Genomic DNA, 25,756 nt, shown 5'->3' on the forward strand with positions numbered 1-25,756 from the left:
CAATCAGCGGCGGCGTCCCGTTGCCCTGGGGACGAGCGAAAAAAGTCACGGCCGGGCCACCCACAAGCCGCTCCTCAAGGGAAACAAATCACGGCCCTGGCCAATTAGGGCCACGGCTTGCCAGGAAGGAACCATCAGCCGCTGCGACGCCGGGGGTGGGAAGGGGGAAGGGGGGGGCAACGGAGAAGCTAAGGGCTGGCGAAGGTTTTTAAATGCCTGGTGCGTCACACGGATGTTTAGCGACACACCTCTAGGGGGTCTCTGCCCCCGCGCGCGCCGCAGGTCCTCCCCACTAGCAAATGGACTGGCTCGCTTCAAGGCAGCAAAACTAGCCGCTCGATAAATGCATTGGTTTTTTATAAGGTTTCCAAACGGTGTTTTCATTTGGGCAAGGGCGGGTGCCGCTATCAAAGTGCTTCTGGGCAGGTGTTCGCAGAAGCCCAACTTGCAGCCAATGGCTTCAGTTTCTCAGAGTAGGCAAGCTGCAGATTCACGGAGAATATTAGGGAAGTGCGTCAAAAACTGGCCGGTGGTTTGTTTGTTTGTTTCCTTCCCTGTTACCGTTTTTTAGACGACTAGTGACTAGGATTCTAGGAAGAATATTAAACTAGAACTTTTGCTTTCAAGAGCTGAAGAAAAATGTGCCTCTTGGGCTTGCCGATCAGAAGGTCGGCGGTTCAAATCTGCTTGACTGGATGAGCTCCCATTGCTCTGCCAACCTAGCAGTTCAAAAGCACACCAGTGTAAGTAGATAAATAGGTACTACTGTGGCGGGAAGGTAAACTGCGTTTCCGTGCGCTCTGGCTCCCATCATGGTGTCCCGTTGCGTCAGAAGCGATTTAGTCATGCTGGTCACATGACCCAGAAAGCTGCCTGTGGACAAATGCTGGCTCTCTCATCTTGAAAACAAGATGAGCGCCACAACCCCAGTCTCCTTTAACTGGACTTAACCATCCAGGGGTCCTTTGCCTTTTCACCTTTATAATATCAGTAATATTATTACAAAAATCTTCAGGAGCTAGATGTGCTGTGATTCTTGTGTGACATTGTGTCATGGACTGGTTGGGCGCAGAGGACTAGTGGGAAGTACCAGCTGGCGAAGGGGAGGAGGGGGAAGGGGAGGACTAGTGGGAGGTACCAGCTGGGAGGTACCAAGGGAAGAAGGCTCAGAGCCTAGGGAGTTGTGTTGGGACCATGACCAGTGGTCACAGAGAGAAGACAGGAAGGAGAAGGTGTCAGATCAGGCAAACTTGTCCCTCCAGATGTTTTGAGACTACAATTCCCATCATCCCTGACCACTGGTCCTGTTAGCTAGAGATGATGGGAGTTGTAGTCCCAAAACATCTGGAGGGCTGAGTTTGCCTATGCCTGTGTCAGATGCTGAGGAGGTAACAGGGCTAAGTGAGGAAGGGGAGTCTGTGGCAGAGAGAAGTCCAGAAGCAGAGATGGAAGCAGAAGAGGGTGGCCAAGAGGCAGAGATGAGTCAGCCAGTGAAGAGTCATGAGTGCCTCCTCCTGCTGCAACAAAATCTTCACCCCACTTGTCTCCCAGAACAGGAAGAGGCATGAAAAGGCAGAGGAGAGATTGGCAGCATGCAGACACAGTCTTTGATTGCTTGGGGGGGAAACCTGGAGAGGAGCGAACTTAGGCAGTTGTGGGGAGACAGGGATCTTCAGTCTCAGCAACTGCTTCATGGGGGGCAAGACCTATCGGAGACATAGCTGTCAACTTACAGATTTGAAAATAAGGGACCAGCATCCTCGAATACAAGGGATCAGCAGCCAAAATAAGGGATTTTAGTCAACCAGCAGCCAAATGAAGCCTCAAGCGGTGGTTCCTACAGCACAGCAACCCGGCAAAGGGGATGCAGCAAGGAAAACCACCATCACCTCTCCACTGGGAAGCGCTGAGCAAAGGTGAGTCCCCAGGCAACATGGCCGATTTGATTGGCACAAAACATGCAAGCTCCACCCCTGTCGTTCTTAGACTCCTTACTGGGTGAGCAACGCAGCCAAGCAACACAGTTGGAGCCTCCCTCCTCCCTGGCCGGCAGGGAGGGAGGGAGAGGAGCTGCTTCCTTTGAAAACCGGGAAATTTAAGGGACATCATCAATAAGGGACAGCAGCAGGACATGGCACTGGGATAAGGGACTTCCCCGCCAAATAAGGGACGGTTGACAGCTATGATTGGAGATGGATTGCTGCGCTCATTAAGCCTGACACTCCTTTGCAGATTGTGTTTTTGCTAATTGTTAACTCTTAACTTACACAGTGTGATTTACTGCTGGCTCACGCCTGACACACTAGCAAGTTAGTCGTAACTTCATCTCCCTCTAGGAAGGCTTGCCTGTATTTGTCCATTAAGCAGATTGTTAGTGATAAACGGCTTCTGAAACTGAGTGAAGCTTCAAAAGCAGCTTGTGATGTGGAATAGGAGTGAAGTGGATTGTCTGATGTTTAAAGACAGTCATTTAATTGAGTTATTGAGAAGCAGCCTTCATAGATTTTTGAATCCCAGTATTTATTGTTGCTAGTTTTCTTTGGAAAAGAAAACGGGGGCTGTCTTAACATAATCCTACATATGTTGCTGTTCTGATTCACTGGGTCAAAAGTGACCCAAAGTGACTTACCGGTACATTAAAACACATTAGGACAAATACAACCAATAAAAGCCTGAAAATGCTTCTATAAAATTAAAGACGGGTGTTAACAGATTTCACAATATTAAAAGAGGCCACAAGTTCCTGAAACCCTTCAAATTAAAAGCCAAAAGCCTGGATAAACAGGATAGTATTTGCCGGGCACCTAAAAATAAAGGTGGCAGTGGGAATGTCTTCCTAGGGAGAGAATTCCCCAGAGGCACCACTGAAAAGGCCTATTCTCGTATGGCCACCCTTTTTGTTGCCTGTGGATGGGTCACATGAAGAAGAGCCTCAGCCACATATGGCTTTATAGGTCCAAACCGGCACTTTGGATTAAGCCTGGAAACTAATTGGTAGCCAGTGCAGTTGTGCCACATTCTGCACCAGCTGCAGTTTCTGAATTGTCTTAAAGGGCAGCACACTGCAGTAATCCAACCTAGAGGTTATCAGGGCAAAGACAAGACAAGTTAGTTGCCTCTGTCCAGAAAGGGACACAGTTGGAACCACAGTCAAAGCTGCTGGAAGGCACTTGGTGCCACTGTGGCTACTTGAGCCTCAAGCCAACAGTAATGGATCTAGAAGTACCCTGAAATTATGACATACCTGCTCCTTCAGAGGGAGTGTAATTCCATCCAGAGCAGGCCACATCACATCCACTCCCTAACAGTACCTCAGTCTTGTCTGGATTAAGCTTGTTTATTGGCTCTCATTCTGACTCTTACTGAGGCAAGACATCAATCTAGCACTTCCTCTGCCACAGCTGCAGATGGGAGATCCATTTGGGAGGCTCATTCTTTACAGATGCAAATACCCTTTTTGTCTAAGACCCAGCCTAGACATAAAACATTTGTCACATTGCTGAGGTTCTAACCAAAGTGTGAGCAAACTTTGCTCTCCCAATGTTGCTAAACTACAACTCTCATCACCCCTGGTTATTGGCCAAGTAAGGTAAAGGTAAAGGGACCCCTGACCATTAGGTCCAGTCGTAACTGACTGGGGTTGCAGCGCTCATCTCGCTTTATTGGCTGAGGGAGCCGGCGTCCAGCTTCCGGGTCATGTGGCCAGCATGACTAAGCTGCTTCTGGTAAACCAGAGCAGTGCACGGAAACGCAGTTTACCTTCCCGCAGGAGCGGTACCTATTTATCTACTTGCACTTTGACGTGCTTTCGAACTGCTAGGTTGGCAGGAGCAGGGACCGAGCAATAGGAGCTCACCCCGTCGCGGGGATTTGAACCGCCGACCTTCTGATCGGCAAGTCCTAGGCTCTGTGGTTTAACCCACAGCGCCACCCACGTCCCTATTGGCCAAGTAGGCTGGGGCTAATGGGAGTTGTAGTTCAGAAATATATGGTGGGGGGCACACCTGCTCTCACCCTTTGATGGTTCTTGATTAGGAATGTGTCTTCCTGCTGCTGAACTACATATTACTTTTATAGCACAATCCTATGCATGTTTATTAGGATATATGCTTACACACTATCTTATTACAATCTTGATGTTTTAAAGGTTGTTTATGTATACACCAGCTTGAATACTGAGTCTGAGTGGAAATAGGACTCAAATATTTTAAATTAGTACACACAATACAAATATTATAAATAAATACAAGTTTTTTTAAAATAAACATACATTCAAACTCAAGAGAATTTTAATAGGTTACTTGCAAAGTATTATTGCAGGCAACAACGTCTACACAATTTTAGTTTCAAATCCACAAAAACACACAAAATGTATACAAATTAGCATAGTAAAAATTAATGCCTTAGAGGCTTTGCTGGCAGAATTAATTTGCAGATTCTAGAATGGGTGTTTCTTGTCTTCCCCACCCCCTTTCCCCCTCTTTTTCTTACAAAAAAATTTACAAGTGAAATATTACTACAAAACTTTTTATAAGGTTTTCTGCAAAACATTTACAATTTTACCACCAACTATTTTTTTTTCTGTTTCAAAATCTTTATGTAGATTTAACACCCTATGCTGCACATCAATTTTTGCGGGATGACAATTTAGTGACATGCATAAAAAAATCACAAGGCATTAGAAATGGGAGACTTAAATACAAATATTGTTGCAATAAAACAGTTATAAAATTGAAAAATAGGACCCAAACATCATGCTTACCTAAGTTTAACAAATAAACCTTTTCTTCTAAATAACACACTTTTATTACTTCTCTCATGAAACAGTGTGATAAATAATGACTTAACACCAATTTCTAATGTAATCAGGAAACACATACACAACCCTATCCCAAGAAAGCATTTTGAAAAGAAAAGAAAAAACCTATTCCAACACTGGAGTTCTACCATGATAGTTACACTTTGCACTGATAAGTACGATAAAACAAAACCTTGTAATGGTGGCAAAGGGAATGAACAGTGAAGTGGCATTAAATAAGCTACTACTGCACATCTGTGCCCTATTACATACAAGTTACATCCCACTGAGTCAAATAAAGGACATTGAAATTTACGATCCTTCTAAGACTGAAAAGTGGACTCAGAATGGTATGCAGAACAGATTATTAAAACCTTTCCAATTCCAGGAATAGTAAGTGCACCTGCTAACACAGATTAATCTATATTAAGATTCTGTGATGCCAACCAGATTTTGATACACTTGTAATAGGGATTTGCTGCAGATTAAAAAATAATTTCCATTTCCTATCTGCATACATAAAATATGCAAAAAAGAATATTTACCAGCTGTGCAGAGCACTCATACCTTCTGTTTACAAAATAAAATACTAAGTTAAACATGATTCTTTAAGAACATTTTATTTGCTTTACTTCTATAGCACTGATTGTGAAGCCTAACGATAAAATATGTGTTTGATGCTGCAGCTGATCTGCAAAAATAATAGTTAGCATTACTTAATGGTCATCTGTATTAAATGTATCATCAAATTGAGTCTGAGGTTTTAAAGCCAGATAAAATCAGCTGAAAATATTTTAAATAAAATATACAAAATAATATATAAAAACCCAACTAAAATGGAAATACTTGTTAAATGTCTACAAAAGGTTTAAGAAACTTTCACTTATAACCACAGTGTAGAAATGTGTAAAATTGTTTTCTTTACTATGTATGTAAGTGGAAAGTATAAAAGATTTTCAGCTTCTATTTCACTACACTGGGCATCCCTAAGTGTACATAGTACAAAACAGTAGATCTTTGTATTTAAAAATGCATGCAATGCCATAAAACTGAGAGTTTATATAAGGTTAAAAACATAAATCATAATTTTTAAAGGATACACATTAATTTCTTGCACTGTACTTGCAAGTTCCATCATTGAAATATTTTGGTGTAAAAACATAAAAACCAGAAAGTCATGTGATCTTTACCAAACGGTGGATTTGCAAAATATAATATTTATGTCTATGGGAAATGTTTTAAATTCCAAAATATATTTGGCCATATTTCTGTTGTATACTCAAATTTGCACAGATGCCCCAATCTAGAAAAGCAGAGCTACGCACAAAAACAATAATTTGCATGTGTAGCCGATATGGATGCAGCTGTTTATCTGGAAGTGGATCCTTATCCCTGCATTGTGAGCCTCACCTGGAATATGCATCTTTGTCCAGGGCGACGAGTTGTTATGGTCAACTAGTAGTCAGTGACTACAGCTGAATCTGTGACAAAAAACAAACTGGTGCTTTTTGAACTGTAATGGCTTAACAAAATGCATACTGAGGAAGTAATAGCTTACCTCTACCAATATACAGCAGTCATATTTTTAAAATATGTTTAGTTTCTGAAGAATTAAAATTATTGATCCAACAAAAATATTTAAATAATTTTATTTGCTAGCCTATCTACTGGGGTGGGGGGGGGGATGTAAGATTTTGATGGGATTTAAAAAAAAAACCGAAAGAAAAAGAAACAACAATAAAACCAAAACAACACTTGCAACTACCTCTATGCTTCCAAAGGGACTTATGGCTTGAGCCTCTCAAATAGCAGCCCCCAATGCCATATAGCAAGCTGCTTTTGATACCAAGGGGATTTTCAAAAGGATTTTCTGATAAGGCACAAGGGCCTGCAGTTCAAATAACCTTACTGAGTGTGCCTTTGGACAAGCCAAAAGTAGCTTTTGAAATGAAAGAAACAGAACAGGTTAATTTAGATTCATATTTTTGGTTGAAAGTATTCATCCATTTCTTTGGCTGTTATGTCAAAGTCTAAATAACTCAGTATGATAACCACAGTATTTGCTACTGACAAAAGGTTGACATTGGTGCATGAGGTCTACTACAATATCCTATATCCCACCATTTCCAAGTATTCTAATAAAATTTAAATATTTAAATTACACTTTTTATAAATGAAGTTAACCAAGGCTTAGCAATGGATCACCCATGTCTTGAAATGGGATGTGTTAAAAGTATAGGACTTATCACATAGGTTCCTATATTTAACTTTTACATAGAAATTAATTAAAATCTTATGTCAATATATTTCTAAGATTCAATATTTGCTACAGTATACACTGGCTCTATAGATCTCTTTATCTCTCCTAGAGAATAATTTGTGTTTACTGATTGTCATTATACACACTACTATAATGTAGTGGCCAAAATTATCTGAGGTGCACCTCAGAACCATTTAACATGCTGCCATCTGAATTATTTTTTAAAAATGACCAAAGATGGCCAGGTTTACTATATGTTTCACAAACCAAAAAGAAACAAAAAGTTTTCATCTTTACTAGATTATTATGCGTTTTTGTTGTGCCGTTTGAACAAAGAAAGTTCCTGTGAAAATTCCAGAGACATTCATGTGAAAACAACCCTAACCAACAGACATCCTGTTGTATATTTGTACTGTTTGTTGTTACAACAAACATTTACATAGAATGTGAAAAGAGAAGGAAAATCCAATTAAAATCATTTTCGTGATATAGCTACATAAATTAGTACAGTGTGGAAGCAATCTTTTCTTCATCTGCTGTATCCATAATTTATCTATGACAATTGGCCCTGTATTTATTTTTGATTTTTTTTTTTATCTTGTTATACAAAGTACACTTCCTGTGCTAGTCCTCCAACTTGGAATACTTACAGAAATCAAGACTGACTACATGATTTCCTGTTCTGTAATACACTTTTACCAGCCCACTTTCGTATCTTGAAAGGTATGTAAACTTAAGTGCAACTCTAGGCATTTGAATAATGTTCCTTCAGAATTCTTCCATGTTTGTTGAAACAGTAGGGGTTGCTGGGTTTGAATCTTGAGAAATGGCTGCAACTGTGACAATCCTCGGAGATCCGAGCACCTCAGTAACTGAAGGGTCCAATTCACCTGAGGTAACAATGGCGAGGGCTGTTCCCCCACCTTTCTTGTTCTGGTGTGTTTTGACATGCTTGGAGAGATGGTCACTTCGCATAAATCTTTTAGAACACTCGGGGCATTCAAATCTCTTCTCACCTATTGTGGAAAAAACAAAACAAGAGCTGTTCAGTAATTAATTTTTCTATTATGGGACAATTATCTGGCTCCAATCATCAGTATAGCTACAGTAATTTCAACTTGTTATATTGTCTTAATTTTGTCTTTCTAAAAGTATTATTTTGAAGACCAGAAGCATGAATTTATGGGACCACACAGCGAAACAACTGGTGTACATGCATGTGTAGCCATACATGAATTTAGTTTAAAGTGCTAGTACTATCTGCAGCAATTGCTACTTTTATGAGCTTCCTGGAAGATTTAGGACTTTTTTCTTTCATCATGTGAAAATCAATAAAAAACATTTACATGTGACTTTTCTCACAGTAAAGATGTGTACTGATATATGCAAGTATTGTGAACAGATTCAAGTAACCCTTTTTTACATGATGTTTCCATTGGCCTACAAAGACATGAATGTGAAGATACGCACTTCTTAAGAAAACTCCAAGAGATCATCAGAGTGCCTAACATGGTAAATGCTGTCCATATCAATTACAGTGGACCCTTGAGTTACATTACCTTCGAGTAACGTAACTTTCGGGTTGTGAACCTGGCAAACCCAGAAATGGGCTTGCCGCTTGCACGTGCACAGAAACGCTCTGCAGCACTGCACATTACAGAATTTTCGGGATACAGATGGGCCTCCGGATCCCTTTCATAACCGAAGGTACCATTGTACTGTCAAATGAGCTTCCTGGATCCAGGGTATGGTCGACACATCCTTGCAGGAGACAGTGGTCCCAGCTGTCTCGGGGAGTAATAAACGGAAGATATTATCTCATCCATTATCTAACTAACTGATCACTGTGCTCTGTAGGAGAAAGTCTCCTGTAGGTGTAATCTCACTGGACATAAGCTGGTGGGAGAGAACTGTTAACAGCCTCCAGGCAACAGTGTCACTGTCGCTTACCAGGGAGGATGAGACGGCAGTGAGGCTGGAGCCATGTGAATTCATCTGCAGAATCAATCTGCCTCTCCTAGAAGTATGACCATGCTGCCTCAATCTTGCTGCTGCCTTGCCCCTCCTGTTCGTCCTAGTAAGTGGCATTGAGGTTCAAAAAAGGGCAGCCAAAATGATCAAGGGGATGAAGTGTTTCAGAGTTTGGGACTTTAGTTTTGAGACTTTTTAGTTTAGAGGACAGGTGTGTAAGAAGTAACAAGGTAGAAGTTCATAAAATTCCATGTGGCACAGAAAAGCGGATAGAGAAAAGTTTTTCTACCTCTCTCATAACTTGTGGGATGAAGCTGAATGTTGGAAGATTCAGGACAGATAAATTTTGGAAGATGAAGGAAAGATAAAAGAAAGCATTCTTACCCATGCAAGGTTCTGATTAGGAGAAACACTTTTTAGTTCTATAGTCATTTAAAAATGAGAATGCATATACCTGTAGCACAATAAGTATATTATAAAATATAAAATACACTTTAAAACATTTATACAAACTGTTCACTGACCTGTATGGGTTCGCCTATGTCTCTGCAGTTCATCACTCCTTGTAAATCTTTTCCCACAGAAGATCCAATTGCATACAAATGGCCTTTCTCCAGTATGCCAGCGAAGGTGTGCCCGGAGATGAGATGTTTTCCCATAAACCTTTCCACAACCTTCAATATGGCAGATATGTTGCTTCTTTTTTCCTGGTTCGTTACTGCTTCTACCAAGCACAAAACACTAATGGTTAACCAAAGTACAATTTTGTAAAACGCATTAAGAAAAACAATTTGATCTAACTACTCCTGAAAAACCCCACCCTGAACCCTATCAGATTGCGACATACACCTGCTTTCGGGGGAAGGTGACTTGAGACGGTCATGGCAGGTCAGCTGCAAACATTATTGAATGAAACAAATTATCCCAGCCCGTTTCAACAGGAACAGTCGAGTAGACTGGCTAAGACGTATAAAGCAGAATCAGATTTGTGTTGGAAATGGAGGGAACTTTTTCATATGTTGTGGGCATGTAAAAAGGTTAAAGATCATTGGGAAATGATTTTTAATGAGATGGAAAAAAATGTTTAAAACAACAGTCTACTCAGTGTTCAAAGCAGGAACAGAAATGCAAGAGCAAAAGGATCACCGTTGGCCCTGAGATGCTTGGCACTTTACAGCTATTACGGGAATTACCTTCCTTCTCCTTCTCTGCAGTTAGGGCATGAACAAGCAACTCTTCTTAACCTTTTGCCAGGTTGCACGTCTTGATCAGACGCTTGCTGGGCTTCATGCAACTGCACCTGAATTATCTGATCGGGACTAACAGCACCAATGGCTGCATTTGTGATGCCTCCTACTGCTACAGTGACAGGAGTTGGTGTAGCTTGCTGTACTTTTACGCCTCCATCCTGTCCTTGTTGTTGACCTGCAAAATAAGAATACACATGACTTCTTTAGTTAATCACAGTAAAATCACAACATGGTTTCAATATCATATTCATTCCAATGTAAGATGGAGAAAAGTCACTTAAATTTATTTATATGCATAATACTTTAGGACTGGAAGAACTGTCTCTCCCAAAAGGTAATAAACCCAGCACCTTTTTAATATAAAAGGAAACAGTTGGGCTTGCAAATTATGTCATACTAATTGCAAACGCTAAGGGAGAACTCATGATTACAAAATTGCTGAATTCCTTGTCCAGGGTGGCACTTTGCCAGAATGGCTGCAGCTAGTTACCAATTTGGGCAGTGAATCCACTGTTGGAAGTCACTACTGTAAAAGTTGGTACTAGTACAGTACAGCAGTGTTAGAAACTGAGATATGAAAGCTAGGAGCGAAATGGCACCTTAAACCTAGGTTATGGGCACAACAACGGAATGTCTAGGCATGCTTTTTTATAACAAGAATACAAAGCTGAAAATGAATGAACTGCAGCTAAAATATTATGTTCATTTTTCACATGGTCATCTAGTCCTTCCCCTGCCCACCCCCCTAATATTATTAAGAGGGTCTCTTTTCCAGTCTTCAGACAGTAGCTGGAAGTGGGGAGGCAGAAAAAGGTCCTCCTTTCCTTCCACTCTGCAGTTTTAATCTGAAATCTTAAGCGCAGTACTGCACCCAGAGCTGAGAAACTGCTCACGCTAATGAAATTCCCTGTTGCAAAATGTGCCTAGAACAATGGTAGTTTCGAACACTGTAGTATAGTGTAAAAATAAATGAAATTGTGGGCATAAAACCTGTTGCATTTGCCTATACCTGCTGCTCTTCAACTGGTCTCTGTAAATTTAATAATGTTGTTAAGTCACCTTAAAAGTTGTAGATAATACAAGATACACAGTTTTAATAACATAGTAATTTAATAAAAATATGGGATTCCTCATTTCCAAGGCCAGCCATCAGAACTTTCTGGAAGATTCAATATTTCTTGGAGTGCACCAAATTTTCTCCCTTCCAGAAATCTTTTTTGGGCTGACATTTTCATCAAGGCACCACCAGTTCAGACCACATAAGCAAACAATGTGTGCCACTTTACAATTGCTTACATTGAATTGCATTTGCCATTTTAATGCCTGTTCCCCTCCTTTACATAGACTTGGGAGTGTTTCACAATCCCTTTTGTTCTTACCATCCTGAACAATTTGGTGTCATCAGCAAACTTGGCTAGCTCACTGCTCATCCCTCCAGGACACTTATGAACAGAAATACAATCTGCAGTATGGAAATGAGTGGGATCAGCTTCAAATTTCAATGTTGAATACAAGGCTCATGTGTTGCAGCAGTTTTAGAGTTTAGTGAATACTTCCAATAAAGGAAGTCATTTGATTAGCTTGTGAACATCTAAAAGTTGATTTCTGGGCACAATTAAAAGTGCTGGTTCTGACTACCAAAGCCTTGCATGGCTTGAGGATAGGATCATATGAAGGACTATCTTCTCCAACACTGATTGGTTGAATTTATATCCCACTCTTTCTCCCAAAGGAGCTCAGGGCTCCTAAACAAATCAGTTCCCGAATGATCAAAACCCAGAAGTTAGTGTTCCGGTTTTCTAACGATTTTCAGAAGCCGAACATCCGGTGCAGCTTACAATTTACTGCAGCCAATTGGAAGCCACACCTTGGTTTTTGAATACACTCCCGTAACGCATTCTGTTCGAAAACCAAGGTACGACTGTACTGCTAAAGTCACTGCTCTCCAAAATAACTCATTTTCCTTTGATCTTCCTAGTGGAACTGTGTTTTAATTTCACGAGCAAGACACAAGTAAAACCCATTACAGTGGTACCTTGGGTTAAGTACTTAATTCATTCCGGAGGTCCATACTTAACCTGAAACTGTTCTTAACCTGAAGCACCACCTTAGCTAATGGGGCCTCCTGCTGCTGCCGCGCCGCCGGAGCACGATTTCTGTTCTCATCCTGAAGCAAAGTTCTTAACCTGAAGCACTATTTCTGAGTTAGCGGAGTCTGTAACCTGAAGTGTATGTAACCCAAGGTACCACTGTACTAAAATGTATTCATAAATGATCTGGATAAACAGGTGGGAAATGGTACAGCCAACTATGCAGGTATCATCATTATTATTATTTACTGAATTCATATACAGTGGTACCTCTAGTTACGAATTAATTCATTCCGGAGGTCTGTTCTTAACCTGACACTGTTCTTAACTAGAGGCGTGCTTTCGCTAATTGGGCCTCTTGCTGCTGCTACGCTGCCAGCACATGATTTCTGTTCTCATCCTGGGGCAAAGTTCTAAACTTGCGGTAACTCTTCAACGTTAGCGGAGTTTGTAACCTGAACCATTTGTAACCTGAGGTGTTTGTAACTCAAGGTACCACTGTACCACCCTATACCCGGAGGTTTCAGGTAAAACTAAAGCGTTCAAGATGATTAAATCCAGAGCAGGCTGCAACAGAACTCCAGAAGAATCTTTCTAAACTTGGTGACTGATCATCAGAATGACATGTGAAAATCAACATTAATAGATACTTTGAAGAAATGGGTCACTAAGGTTGGTTGTAGTCAATACAGAATATGCCTGCACAACTTAAGGCATGCTTCACTGAATATGGCCCATGAGCCATGTATTGTGAATTAACAGGTGCTTGTCAGCTCCCCCTAATTTTTCAGACTCAAGACTGGCAACATATGGGGAGGGGGGACTTTTATCGGCACTACTGGTGGGCTGCTTCAGTTTAGTCAATCACAGGTAGGTTTGGCAGAGAATTACGTTGAAAAGACAGCAAAACAGAATAGACCTAAAGTGAGGGCACTGTTCCAAAAGCCTGTATTACCTCTTGCTGTGAAAGGAAAGGTACAATTATTCTTATTCTGAAAAAGGCTCATTTTTTGTCATCACCAGTGCTCTGTTTGAAGAAAGGAAGACTCATCTTTCTAGTTTCTTTTTTTATATTTCTAGTGAGCAAGACTGACTGAGAAGTATTTTTCTTGAAAGACAAGGCAGAGGAGTCCTCAAATAATTTATGAAACAGTCCTTGGCTTAAAATGGATCATCTAGAGATTACTTCACTCTCAGGTGAGTATTTATGATCCTTTAAGACCATGGCATGCTCAAAGAAATATGTCCTGGGCACAAAGCTTACTATGGGATTACATGAAAGATATATGGTTTGATGGTGAAGATCAATTTAGAAAGCTGGAGCAAATTTTGCAACTGCAAACCAGGCTGGAATCAGAAGGCTTCAATTTGGGCTGAACAGACAAGAGAGAATCCTTTTACCCTCATTTTTAAAAGTTGTGAAAAACCTATGTTCTCAATCTGCCTGATCCCTGATCACTTGAAATTAATTACTATTTTAGTGGAATTCATGTTGAAGGAAATGTGTTTAAGATAACAAGATTACTCTTGTAGCTGGGTCTATCCTTTCCTCAAAACAAACCATATAGATGGATGCTAACTTCTACTGTGAATAAGTCACACAGGGCTGACAGACCTAACTAAGAAGCTTTGAAAGCTGAACACACTCAGTATCAGATTGAATACACAGCATTGTCTATTCAAAAATCATGGTCAACAGATGTTGGACATGGTGGAAGGCTTTTCTATTGGACTGGGTTTAGATGGCTATAGCTATGTCACTAAGCATGTGTTTTGAAGTATATATTTTGAATTCAAACAACTGATTTATTTCTAAACTAATGTTGCTTACCCTGAGTTCTTATAAAAGCACAAGTTTAAATACTGTAGTACTAAATCTTTTATTCACTTTACTTTGAAAATTTATTACCCAATATATAAGATACTTCCCTAACTCAGTTGTCTATCTATTTTGGTTTCCTTTTTAAAAAAAAACCAAACACAACACCATAGTACATCTGGCCCTTCCTTTTGAAATTGAAACCCACACCATTTTCAAGATGATCAGCAATCAAATAGCACATTACAACACGCCAGCAAAATGACATATATACATATACATTTATCATACAAATAACATAATTTACAAAAAGGTGAACAGAAAAGCAGAAAACCCAATTTTTACACACACACACACACACACACACACACACACACACACACTATTTCCCCAGGCTTATTTCAGGCCTTTATATCTCTGAACCTAACTGCCACATTTTCCACCCTGTGAATAACACCTGCAAAAACTCCAGAGCAAATGTAGAGGTCCATGTTTTTCTGCAAGTGGCAATGTGGTTCTAAACAACTTGAATGACCAATAAAATGTATTGAATTAGTCTGCAGACCATATCAAAATAGAAAAGAAAACACATTTAAACTCCACATGAAAGCTTAAATCTCTAAAAGCTTATATGAAATGATATGTATTTGCTTTTACTAAAAAGTTAACATTAAAAAATAAATTTTAAAATAGGGGAGATGCAAGTCAGAATGATACATTTAAGAATTAAAATCACCACCACAATTGTCTAAAATAGTTTCAAAATGCTTTTCTGAGACTGAAGGCCTTTACTGCAAAAAAGAAAAAAATACCACCTTCCAAGTCATATACTGATTAGTTCTTTGAAACAGAAAATTTAGGTTTCTATCACTCTCCAGTATTTCATTTTCTTTAGAAAGGGCTTCAACTAGTTTGTTCTTTCTTTAATAGGATTTATATACTGTACAACTTAATCATCTAACCCTCTGAACAGTTTACATAAAATAGACATTAAAATTTGCAATAAAATCAGATGTTAAAAAGTTAACCTTATAATTTTCAATAAATAAATAAAAGGAGTTTTAAAAATTACATTATAAAATAAAATTACATATTAAGAAACACGTCAAATTTACCTAACTTGATAGTACAGGCTTGCTTAAACAAAACAGTTTTTAGCAGGCGCCTGCCTAATATCCATGACATAGGTGCTACCACACTGAAGGACTGATTCCTTGGAAATATGGAAAGAACATTATGTGGCACTTGCAAATCAAAGGAATTGAGTGGGCATATATAATGTAAGGTGATCCTTCAGCCCAGTAAGATGGGCAGGGTACAAATAAAATAAAAGTCATAGTAAATATTGTTGTTATTGTTATTATCATTATTAAAGTACACTGGCTCCAAGCTTACATTACATTAAGCTAACATGAAAGAATATGGGTGATGGGTGCTGCCCACAGATGCACACTCTGCCACCAAATCTCTGATTGGTTCCATCTGTTCAGAACAGGATTGACTAAAAACTTTCCAGCGTTCCATTTTCATGGGAAATGACAGGTATTGTTCATATTGATGCTGACATTTTGCACATGAAATACAATACTTGGAGAGTAAAGAGAAGCCGGGTCAATTTTTGCTCTTGCATTCGATACTCTTCAGGATGTTTCTGTTTTCATTTCCAAGTGAATTCAGTGCCTGCACTGATAATTCATACTGAAACCAGAAACCACCTAGAGCTAGTGCCATCTGTTCCACAAGGCAGATCTTGAGATTCCCCTCAGACAGGCATAAATTGTAAGAGCAACTGATTCTGTGAAGACATTCATTCTGTACAGAAGAATGTTTGGAAGGAGTGAAATGGCACTGACTGGCCCCACTGCCAGCCTACTTTTGAAATCTCATCTGCACAGGTGCCTAGGCACATTCACCCGTATGGGTGTGGCCTCTATTTATAACATTACTCTAACCCCTGCCCACTCCTGGTAACCTTGCTTGCCTAGCTGAAAAGCACGCTGCAACAAAGCCCAGCTTGCTGGGACGGAGACAAGGAAGATTTGGACAGCTGTGGCTCTTTCCAAGGACTGGGCCCCTCAGTATTCAGTGTGGCAGGCCACCCCTTTCCAGACAACCCTGAAAAGATGATACTAAAGGTGATGGCAGCACCTCCTTTTTGAGCTTGTTGATCTGGTACTTTTTCAAAGCTAGGGTCTTATGTAACAGTGGGGTGTTTATTACCTGTTTCTGGGGACAGTAGCAGAGAGAGAAGGAAGTTGTGATGCTTCACATTGAGCATCTGCTGTTGTGGGATCTTGCCCGCCCCCCATAGGAGACAGGAGGGGAACAAGTATTATATGGCAAGTCTTTTTTTCCCCTCCAGGCTCTGGTTATTATAACACACAGCTGACAAGTATTTTGTCTACTGACTAGTTAACTACAGTGGGAGAGAGAAGTGGTTTCTGGCCCAGGGTGAAAGCCTGTTGGTGTAACTTGTCCACAGTCCCACACCCTGAGTGAGATAGGAGGGTTATACACACTTGGTGTGAGTTAAGAGGTGCTTTGATTGCTGATTTTTCTGTTTCTTTGCCACAGGGTTAACTGGCATTCCTAACGCGTATACAGTGTGATGTATGGGTGTATCTTGATTTTGCTTTTTTATATTGTTTTGATGATAGATTTATTATACTTTTAGTGTTTATTTTGTATTAATATGTTGTTCACCACTTTGCAGCCTTTGGGTCAAAAAGTGGTATAAGTTAACTGTAATTACCACCAGGTAAAGATGTGATCAGAACCCTATGTAAGTTGCCTTCTGTACAGACAACCTGGAACACATGAAGAAATGTGTGAAAGTGGGGCCAGGCCACAGTTCCAACCTTCTAATACATGTCACTCATACATTTTTTGGTTAGTATTGTGTGTTAGTGCAGCCCTTTACTCTGTCAATATTAAGGGACTGTGATGCATTACAAGACTTGGTGAAAAGTGTATCCCCCTAAAGTCAAAATGTATACCAGATATGGCACCAAGGTAAGCACCTTTCTCCAAGTAAAGTGTAATTAAACTGGTAATTGAACTGTTCAGCTCATCTGGCATTTCAGTGTTCTAACACAGCACCAGTACTGTTGAGACAATTTATTATCCTACTGCTGAGACTCAAGAGACCATGTCTCATCTGTAAAAGCTGCTCCCATGCTACAGTTGAAGATTTATAACCTGACAATACCAAGTCTACCCATCCCTTGACTCAGCCTGGTTGGATACAAACTATTTGGAATTCTTTTACAGAGGCTCAAAGCTCTGAAATGAAAAGCCTTTTTGATGAAACATTGGGAAAAGAATAAAATCTAATTGGCCAAGGAGTACTTGGAGCCGTAACGTTTTTCCAACTGCAAGCTAAAATGTCTGATTTAAAGAATTTGAGCTGTGACCCGAAGTATAAATACAATATTGAAAACCAGCAAGTCCAGTTCTGGTGTACAACCCAACTGTGCACATATCTTCAGTGAAAGCAACAGGGTTTTTTCAATGAGCTAGGTAACTGCTTGGATAATAAATAGTAGCAAGGGATTGCCTTTAAAGCCCGTGTTATTAAACACAGTAGACAGTCTGTTTTAGAAGTGCCTCAGTGATATGAGCTTTATTTATGAGCTCAATGTTTCCCAAAGATTGTAAGTTTAACCTATAGTAGCTGAACTTTAGTGCTAGCTGTATCTTTGACACAGGAGAGCAAACTTCTGCTATTTCTGCTATGGTCTGCCACAGCTACTATTTTTGGAAGGGAAAAAAAGAAGGGGAGAAATTTAAAGTCAAGCATTTGTGCCGTACAAAGCTAATGAATTTTTAGTGTGGATAATAGCATGGCAAATAAACTATGGCTTACTGAGACTAAATAAAAAAGCAGTCTTGCACAGAATAATTTCCAACTTTGTTTTTCACTGTAACACCACACTGAGCTAAGCCAAGGTTTGACAGCATGTCATCTGAACTGGAACTCATGGTTAAGCTAACCATGAGCTGTAACCAAGGTGTGGTGACAACTCATGGTGAGGAGAGAGCAAAACCACTCATTCCAGTATGGCTGACATGCTAAGCCAAACCTTGGTTTACTGCAGCAGTAAAAAAGACCAGGGAGGAGCTAAGTGGCAACATGCTCCTCTCCAGAAGCCCATACAGTCTTGGTAAACCATAGTTTGGCTTACAATATAATGCGAACCAGCTCAGGGTCAATGGAGCTCACATGAAATAATTAGGTTCTATAGTCTGGGGCTCTAAACTGAGACAGATAAGATTTTTAATGGCTTGTTTTTTAAAAGTTATATGTTTAGCGCTTTTCACTATTCCAAGGCCCCTTGTATTCCACGTTTCTTACAGAAGAATAGCTACATGGTAACTCTTCTTCTCAGTACATAGGCAGAAAGATAGTCATCCAACTCAGACTACAGTATAGGTTACAGAAGGCAAGCAACCAGACAAAAAGAATCTATACAAACATTAACATATACGTAACAATGAAACAGTCCTGTCTTAATCTATATAGAAAGAACAAGCTCCTTAACAGATTTAAAGTTTAAATTAGATCAACAATAGTAGTAGAGCTACTATGTACTCTGTTTATGAATAATCATAAGTAAGCTGATGCCCAGTTATATGAATCAGTGAAAATGAACCTTTCAGGGCTGAAATACTAAGCACAAAGTAGAAAACCTTGTTAAACATACACATATAGACCTAGTGATATTTGTAATAAAAGGTGGTGATTAAAACTTTGATATTTGCCTGCATCAGTGATTGCTTAAATTTTCTGAAGTTCCACACTTAAAGCACAGGAAATGTATATGGGGAAAGGGGAATTAAAATTGGGTAAACAGATAATAGCTAAACAAAGGTCATTTTCTGAAACAGAACACCTGTGCTAAACATGGGAATTAGCTACATCTTTCAGCTAATTCTCTTTTAGTTTCAAATAATTTCCAGTTGAAGATTTGCCCTTCATAAGGAGATGATTCTGGATCACTTTCACCACTTTAAGTGGCTTGTGTCACCACTGAATTAACCATAATTAGTCCTTCTATTATAATATGTAATATCACATTGCAATTTGAACAGAGGACTTAAACACAAAATAAAGAAAAGTTTAAGTGAGTAGAAAGTGGGAAAGCCCATGAGGGGTCAGCTAGTCTTGAGTGTCGTCTATACATACGAATAATGAGGTAGCAGAATTAAAAGGAGTAAAAGTTGACTCACTTCAGATTCTGTTGGATGACACCAGGTTTTGTTAGTGCTGCCATATGCAAATAGAAAGCTAGCATGTTAGGAGAAAAGTTCTAATCCAGCCTTCTTGCTGTTGTGCTAGTTTTCTATTTGTATAGAGATTTAGGTTTTTATTTTTGGGGGGGGTAAAGCTATTGCACAATCCTTCCTAGCACCTCATTCTGTCAATGTGTAGCCAGGACTTGAAACTATCTAGTGCTTGCCCTGTAGTAATGAATTTGAAAGATGGGACTATGTATTATGGCCACCAGCCATGTGTGTTGGCTGGTGGCCATAATATATAAAGAATCCTTATTCATAAAGTTGCATACTCCTCACCATTAATAAATATAATGTACACTACTGAATAGTAATAAATGGAGTCCTTAAGAGAATAGTATCTACTGCCACCTTGCTACTTCCTATGCTATCTAGGCAATATGGAAATGCTGTAACATAATAATGGTCATTATGTCCAAAAAAGAGGCCGCTTACTAGAGGTCTTCTATGTTGAAGAGACACTTTCAAACCTACTCTAAAAACAGGATGCTGGACTAAATGTGCCGCTGAACTGATCCTGCAGGCTCTTCTTATGTTTATTCTACAGATGCGCATCTCTTACTAAACCAGTAACACTGGTCCCACCATGGTTTAAAAATGAAGTATGTGAGAGACCAAGGTTGTTACCTCTGACTAAATCTACATGGTTTTAGCAAGGGAGTAAGGGGGGGGGAGAGAGAAGCAGTGGAAAGTTATTGCTGACAATAAAGGAACTGGCAGCAATCACCAATATGTGTACTGAAAGAGGCCTGGTCCGCTGAAGCTACACACCAGGAGTCCCAACATGGCACACCAGGATGCAATTTACAGCTTATGTCTACAAATGAACTTATATAGAACCAAGTTTGTAATGTTTTATTGAAGTTCTGAGGGGAGGAAACAGCTGTTTATACAGTCTCTGTACAACTTGTCTACAATTCTCACTTCATACATCAAGACAGTTACTTTGCACTTACTGTTATGGCGCAGTTATGCCAAAGCAAAAGCCCTGGAAACAGCAGAGCCAGGTTTGTGATTGAAAATAAAATATTAAGTATTATATAATGCACACCATACATATTCAGCAAGGCGTCAAATCCATACAACCGATAAATTAAGGTGAGAGCAAGAGATCAGTTTTCAAAGATTCTCCAGCCATAACCGCAGGGCAAGCTAAACATGACAGAAGCAGAATATGGGTTGCTGCCACATTCCTATAAAACAGGGATGAGGTTATTTAGTGATGCTGTTGAAAAGCATAGGAAAGGGAAAGGGGATCCTTTAAAAGAAATGTATCCCCAAACCTTTTCCTCCCAATTACATTCCTGCCCATCAGAAGACAAACATCTCGGGAGGAGCTTCAGTGAGAAATAAAAGTAAACAATTCAGTATCTACTACCACTTATTCGTCTTCCCTTTATAAAATTTAGCAGGACGTGACAACTACATCCTGTCAGAACGCAACAAATACTTAAGTCTCCAGGACATATATCAGAATTGAGCCCGACCTCCAGATGAAAATTCAAGTTATATGGAAAATGCTAGAACATAGATTGGGACGACTGAAACACAATGGTAAGCCATTGCATGAGCTTTGGGCTTACGCACTACCTCCTTCCCTTGCCTCTCCCTCATGGCACTTAGAAACTTCCAAATTGTAACCTGACTAATTATGCCAAAATGACCAGCTATAATTGCCAATAAACCACAAATGGTTTTTTGTTTTTGTTTTTGCTGCGTGCAAGGGAAGGGAAAGGCAAGGAGGGAACAAGCTTTATATCTGAATATCCTTAAAGTGAAACAAGTTTTGAGGTTTATTTCATGTATCACACACACGTGAAATGCTACTTTTAAGCAATTCTTTAAGTACTCCTTTATTCAAGGGGGGTGGGGATAACTGGTTTCGAGAAATACCTCTTTGTGATTTACATGGCATGTAAATGCCAACCCTCCATACATGTTATACCTACTTGTTTTCCAAGTTGGAAATGGGGCCAAACCATTATTCAATACATTAAGTGTTCAATTTCTACAAACAATACCTTACTTTACAGTGGTGCCTCGGGTTAAGTACTTAATTCATTCCGGAGGTCCGTTCTTAATCTGAAACTGTTCTTAACCTGAAGCACCACTTTAGCTAATGGGGCCTCCTGCTGCCGCCGCGCCGCCGGAGCCCAATTTCTGTTCTTATTCTGAAGCAAAGTTCTTAACCTGAAGCACTATTTCTGGGTTAGCAGTGTGTAACCTGAAGCGTATGTAACCTGAAGCGTCTGTAACCCGAGGTACCACTGTAATTCATTTCATTCACTAGTAGAATTATTATTTGCCATAGCAATTTTCTTGCACTAGGAACAATTAACTAATTCTAAGAAGTTTCAGACACTACAATCCTACATACAAGTTGTATCGTATGCAATTCCAACTGATTTTGACAGGGCATTAACTTGCACACGTGTTTCTACATCTTACAACATAATTTATATTTCCGTTTTGCTGGTTTAAAAAAAGATCTGCAACTTTTCCACGGAGAATCAAATAAGCAGTCAGTTTGCATAGTGAATTCCAGGCTCCTGAACAGAATCAGAACAACATTAGATGAACACACACACATTGTACATATTAATTCAGGTAATAATACATTCAATTATTCTTTAGTTGCAGGATATAGCCACATTCCAACTTAGGCATTGTAATCAAGACTTTTAAGTAGTGATTTATGACTTAAACCATGTACACATTTATTCACCCATTCACAAGAGACAGCTAAAATAATGAGAATAATTAGAGCTGCCAACCACAACTGTTGGTGAAAGACAAAAGTTGAGCACAAGCCAATGTAACTTTGAGTAGTGCAAACTGTAAGCTGTTTCTTATACCGTATAGCTGAAACTCAAGGTGCCACTTGTGTTCTCCACACACATACTAGGACTTTTTACACTGGGACACTGGGGCTTCCCCATTTCCAACCCAGGCTCTTGCATCACCCAAAAACACATTCTTGATGGTCCAGGGACCTTCTGTTCCAGCAGTCAATTTAGTGCAAGCAAAAAGGAATCAGTATTTTGTAGGCATTGTTAATGTTGAGCATATATAATCTACTATTTTGCTATTGAGACTTAAAAGCAGAAATGCCCATATCATAGTTAAATATTATCATTACACCAATACCATCACTAAAGGATATTCTTAACAGCACTTACCAGCAACACTTGTAATGGTGACTGGAACTCCTTGCACTTGAACACCTGCAGCACCCAAGTTGGCTACACTTACTGTTTGAAGATTAGGCACTGAAGCAATCTGGGCAGCATTTAGCGTTATTGGTGTACCAGCAACAGCTACTGGTGCAATTTGAGCTATAGTACCACCACTTGAAGATACAGGGGTAATGGTTAGTTGCTGGGGCAATCCAGCATTTTGTACTTGAAGATTTGAAAGGCTTTGAAGATTTTGGACCTGTACTGTGTGCCAGCTGATCTGTCCTGATGGGGTTAAAGTTGGTGCTCTTATGAGAACTTGAGTTGGACTCACTGCTTGTAACTGAACATTTTGCAAAGGCTGCTGCTGAATTGTCTGAATAGTTTGTCCCGACTGGAGCTGAAAAGACTGTGGAGAAATAGCCTGAATGATCTGCTGCTGTGGCTGCTGGATCTGTATCTGCTGCAGAATAGGCTGACCTACTATTTGCACCTGCTGCAGTGAGTTTGTTTGGTCCTGCACATTTTGCAATCCATTAGACTGACTAGAGTTCTGAGTCTCTGTTTCTGATGTGGCTGTTTGAGGTTCTTCAGTACTAGACTCAGAACTTGTTGCTGTGTTTGCATACCGGCCTGTTTCTGCTGTACTTACTAAAGTTTCACTGCTTGTAAGCGAAGTGGAGGCAGTAGTTGTGCAAGTGGAAGAAGGAGAATCTGGCATAGTACTAACAGCAGTGGTTGTGACAGGTGTGGACAGTAGCTGATTTCCATTGGAAACTCCACTATCACTGGACTGTGTAACCTGTCCAGTACTACCACTAGCAGCAACATTTATTACAGGTAATGCTAGAGTCACTCCCCCAATGTTTATAGGCAATGAAGTTACAACTTGTGCCTGAGTGCCGGCAATAGGCAGCTGCAATGGAATAGAAACACCAGGCCTAATCTGGACTGGCACTGTTTGATTTGCCAAGTTCTGAGCAATAATATTCCCAGAAGCTGTCCTATTTGTAGCTGTAAGAATAGCTTGATTATTTCCTGCAGGGATGAGCTGGATTTGACCCTGTAAATCTTGCAGAGTTGTAGTAGTAGCAGGATTGATCTGAATTTGTTGACCTTCTGTCGTTTGAATCTGTGGAATCACTTGGTACTGAACAGTACCTCCTGGATTCTGTACTTGTATGACTTGAAACTGTCCTGGAGTTGCCGCAGAAGAATTGCTTGTCTTCGTCTTTGAAGGGGATGCATTTCCGTTGTTACTACTGGAGGGACTTGCTGCACTAGAAGCAACAGAAGGTGCCTGTTGGATGTTGTTCTCTTTTGAAGTAGGAGGAGCAGCAGCAGCCGCAACAAGCTGCCAAGCATTTCCAGCAAGCTGAGTCGTTACTAATTCTAACTGTTGTGGCTGATTTTGAAGTTGCACCAAACCTTGGCTTGGATCTATAATAAGCTGCTGTCCAGTTGCTTGATTCTCACCAGGAGTCCCTATTTTGCTGCAAGTTGCTGCCAGCAGAGCCAGAGGAGAAGGCTGAGAATCCTAACAGAGACACAGTGTATTAGGAGATAAATAGTACTTGCAAACTAAAAAGCAGTATCCTGAGTATTAAAGAATGCTAGAAAACATGACAACTGAACAAATGGCAATGAATAGCTTATCCAGCCAAAGTTTCATAGCCTCCCACAAACATCTGTAGTAAATACAAGAAAACTTGCCCCTTCCCCAAACATGTCTAGGCCATAAAGACTTGCACCCATCCTATAAGCCACAAGGCAGTATCCCTTGAAATGAACTGAAAGTAATTAAGCCTTGCTTTGCTTCCTCTATGTTTTACCTGAGAGGCTCCAGTTTTGCTTTTCTTATTGTTGTTGTTTTCAGCCTCAGGAGATTTCTCTCCCTCCGAGGGCATAGCTTCCTCCTTCTTTTGATCTACCAAAAGACAAAACAAACACACAACCTATTAGACATAGCTGTTCACTTTGAATCTGCAACCAGGAGCAAATCTGTCAGGACATTCCCGCCAGCCCTCCATTCTTAACTCAGTCCATATTATTATTATTGCAGAAAAGGGAGTCCTAAAAAATAAAAATAAAATAAAACGTGGTTTGGGAAACCCGGCCCACGGGGGGCTGGCGTGCGAACACCCAGAAAAAAAGGGGAGGCTTGATTGGTTTCTTGCTCTCGGAGACTGTAAGGCGGGCCGGGTGGGGGGGGTGGCGGAAAACCACCCACAGCCCTCCTCCTCCTCCTGCCCCTAAAGCATCTACGGCTACTGAGTGGCCCAGGATGCTTTAGGGGCAGGAGGAGGGAGGCGCAAGGGAGGGGAAAATGGGAGGAAACAGAAACGAAGGAGGGATGGATGTGCACGGGGAGGGAGGGCCGGGAAGGAAAGGGGGGGTGGAAGAAGGAGGGGCAGAGGGAGGGATAGACCGGGGGAGACAGAGGGACCCAGAGGGGACGGGGAAGCGGGAAGGCGCGCGGGGGCGGCGGCGGGGGAGGGAAGGGGCGGAGGGGGGCTACGTACCGCTCATCCCGCATTAACGCCCGCTGAGGCGCGGCTCGAGGAGGAGGAGGGGAGGGACGGAGGGCGGGGTGCTGGGGGTGTAGCGGCGGCGAGAAGGCCGGTCGCTGCCGGAGCTGGGAGGAGCAGGCCGGCCTATTTTTCCACGAATGGCCGCCGCTGGGCTGTGGCGTAGGTGCCCGTCTCTCCTCCCGCCGTCGCCGCCTGGCCTCAGCGCCAGCGCCTGATTGACAACTGGGAGCTGGAAGAGGGAGGGGGCGAGAGGAGGGAGAGGGCGCCGGGGGTGGAGGAGGAGGAGGGGCGGGGCCCGGCGAGGCCTAGGCTGACACCCACTGAGGAAGGAACCCAAAGCAGGCTTAAGCCTCTGAGAGAGCAGGGCGGCCGGCCTGGCGGAAAGGGAGGCGGGGAAAGGGGAGGAGCCAGGGCGGCGCGAGAGCCGCACGAGCCAGGCCCTCGCCTTGAAACAGGCCGGCCGGCCTATACAGAAGAGCTGGCGGCGGCGCGAGGAGGGAGTGGGTGGGCGTGGCTAGAGGGCGTATTGGGTGAGGGGAAGAAGCGGGGCTATTAACCGCCGTTGT

At 41.1% G+C, this 25,756-nt stretch overlaps 1 protein-coding gene across 1 annotated transcript; it reads right to left on the reverse strand.

Moving 5' to 3' along the window:
- Positions 1–4,267: 4,267 nt before the first annotated feature.
- On the reverse strand, positions 4,268–25,686 carry SP4 (Sp4 transcription factor). Its single transcript, XM_083578604.1, has 6 exons — positions 25,182–25,686; positions 24,492–24,586; positions 22,663–24,196; positions 10,223–10,454; positions 9,554–9,753; positions 4,268–8,074 (listed from the first exon to the last, which is right to left on the reverse strand). Exons 1-6 carry the CDS (start codon positions 25,186–25,188, stop codon positions 7,827–7,829), a joined length of 2,316 nt encoding a protein of 771 aa, XP_083434730.1. The 5' UTR covers positions 25,189–25,686; the 3' UTR covers positions 4,268–7,826.
- Positions 25,687–25,756: the final 70 nt, after the last annotated feature.

This window comes from Podarcis filfolensis, assembly GCF_964270895.1.
Source record: "Podarcis filfolensis genome assembly, chromosome: 12".
Taxonomy (NCBI): Eukaryota; Metazoa; Chordata; class Lepidosauria; order Squamata; family Lacertidae; genus Podarcis; species Podarcis filfolensis.

What these genes read in the sequence shown, in the direction of transcription:
- SP4 (XM_083578604.1), bottom strand. An exon ending in TGCAGAGAAGGAGAAGGAAG is followed by an intron (nt 9,754 to 10,222) that starts GTAATTCCCGTA and finishes TGTGCTTGGTAG; the next exon opens with AAGCAGTAACGAACCAGGAA. An exon ending in ACATAGGCGAACCCATACAG is followed by an intron (nt 8,075 to 9,553) that starts GTCAGTGAACAG and finishes TTTCCACAATAG; the next exon opens with GTGAGAAGAGATTTGAATGC.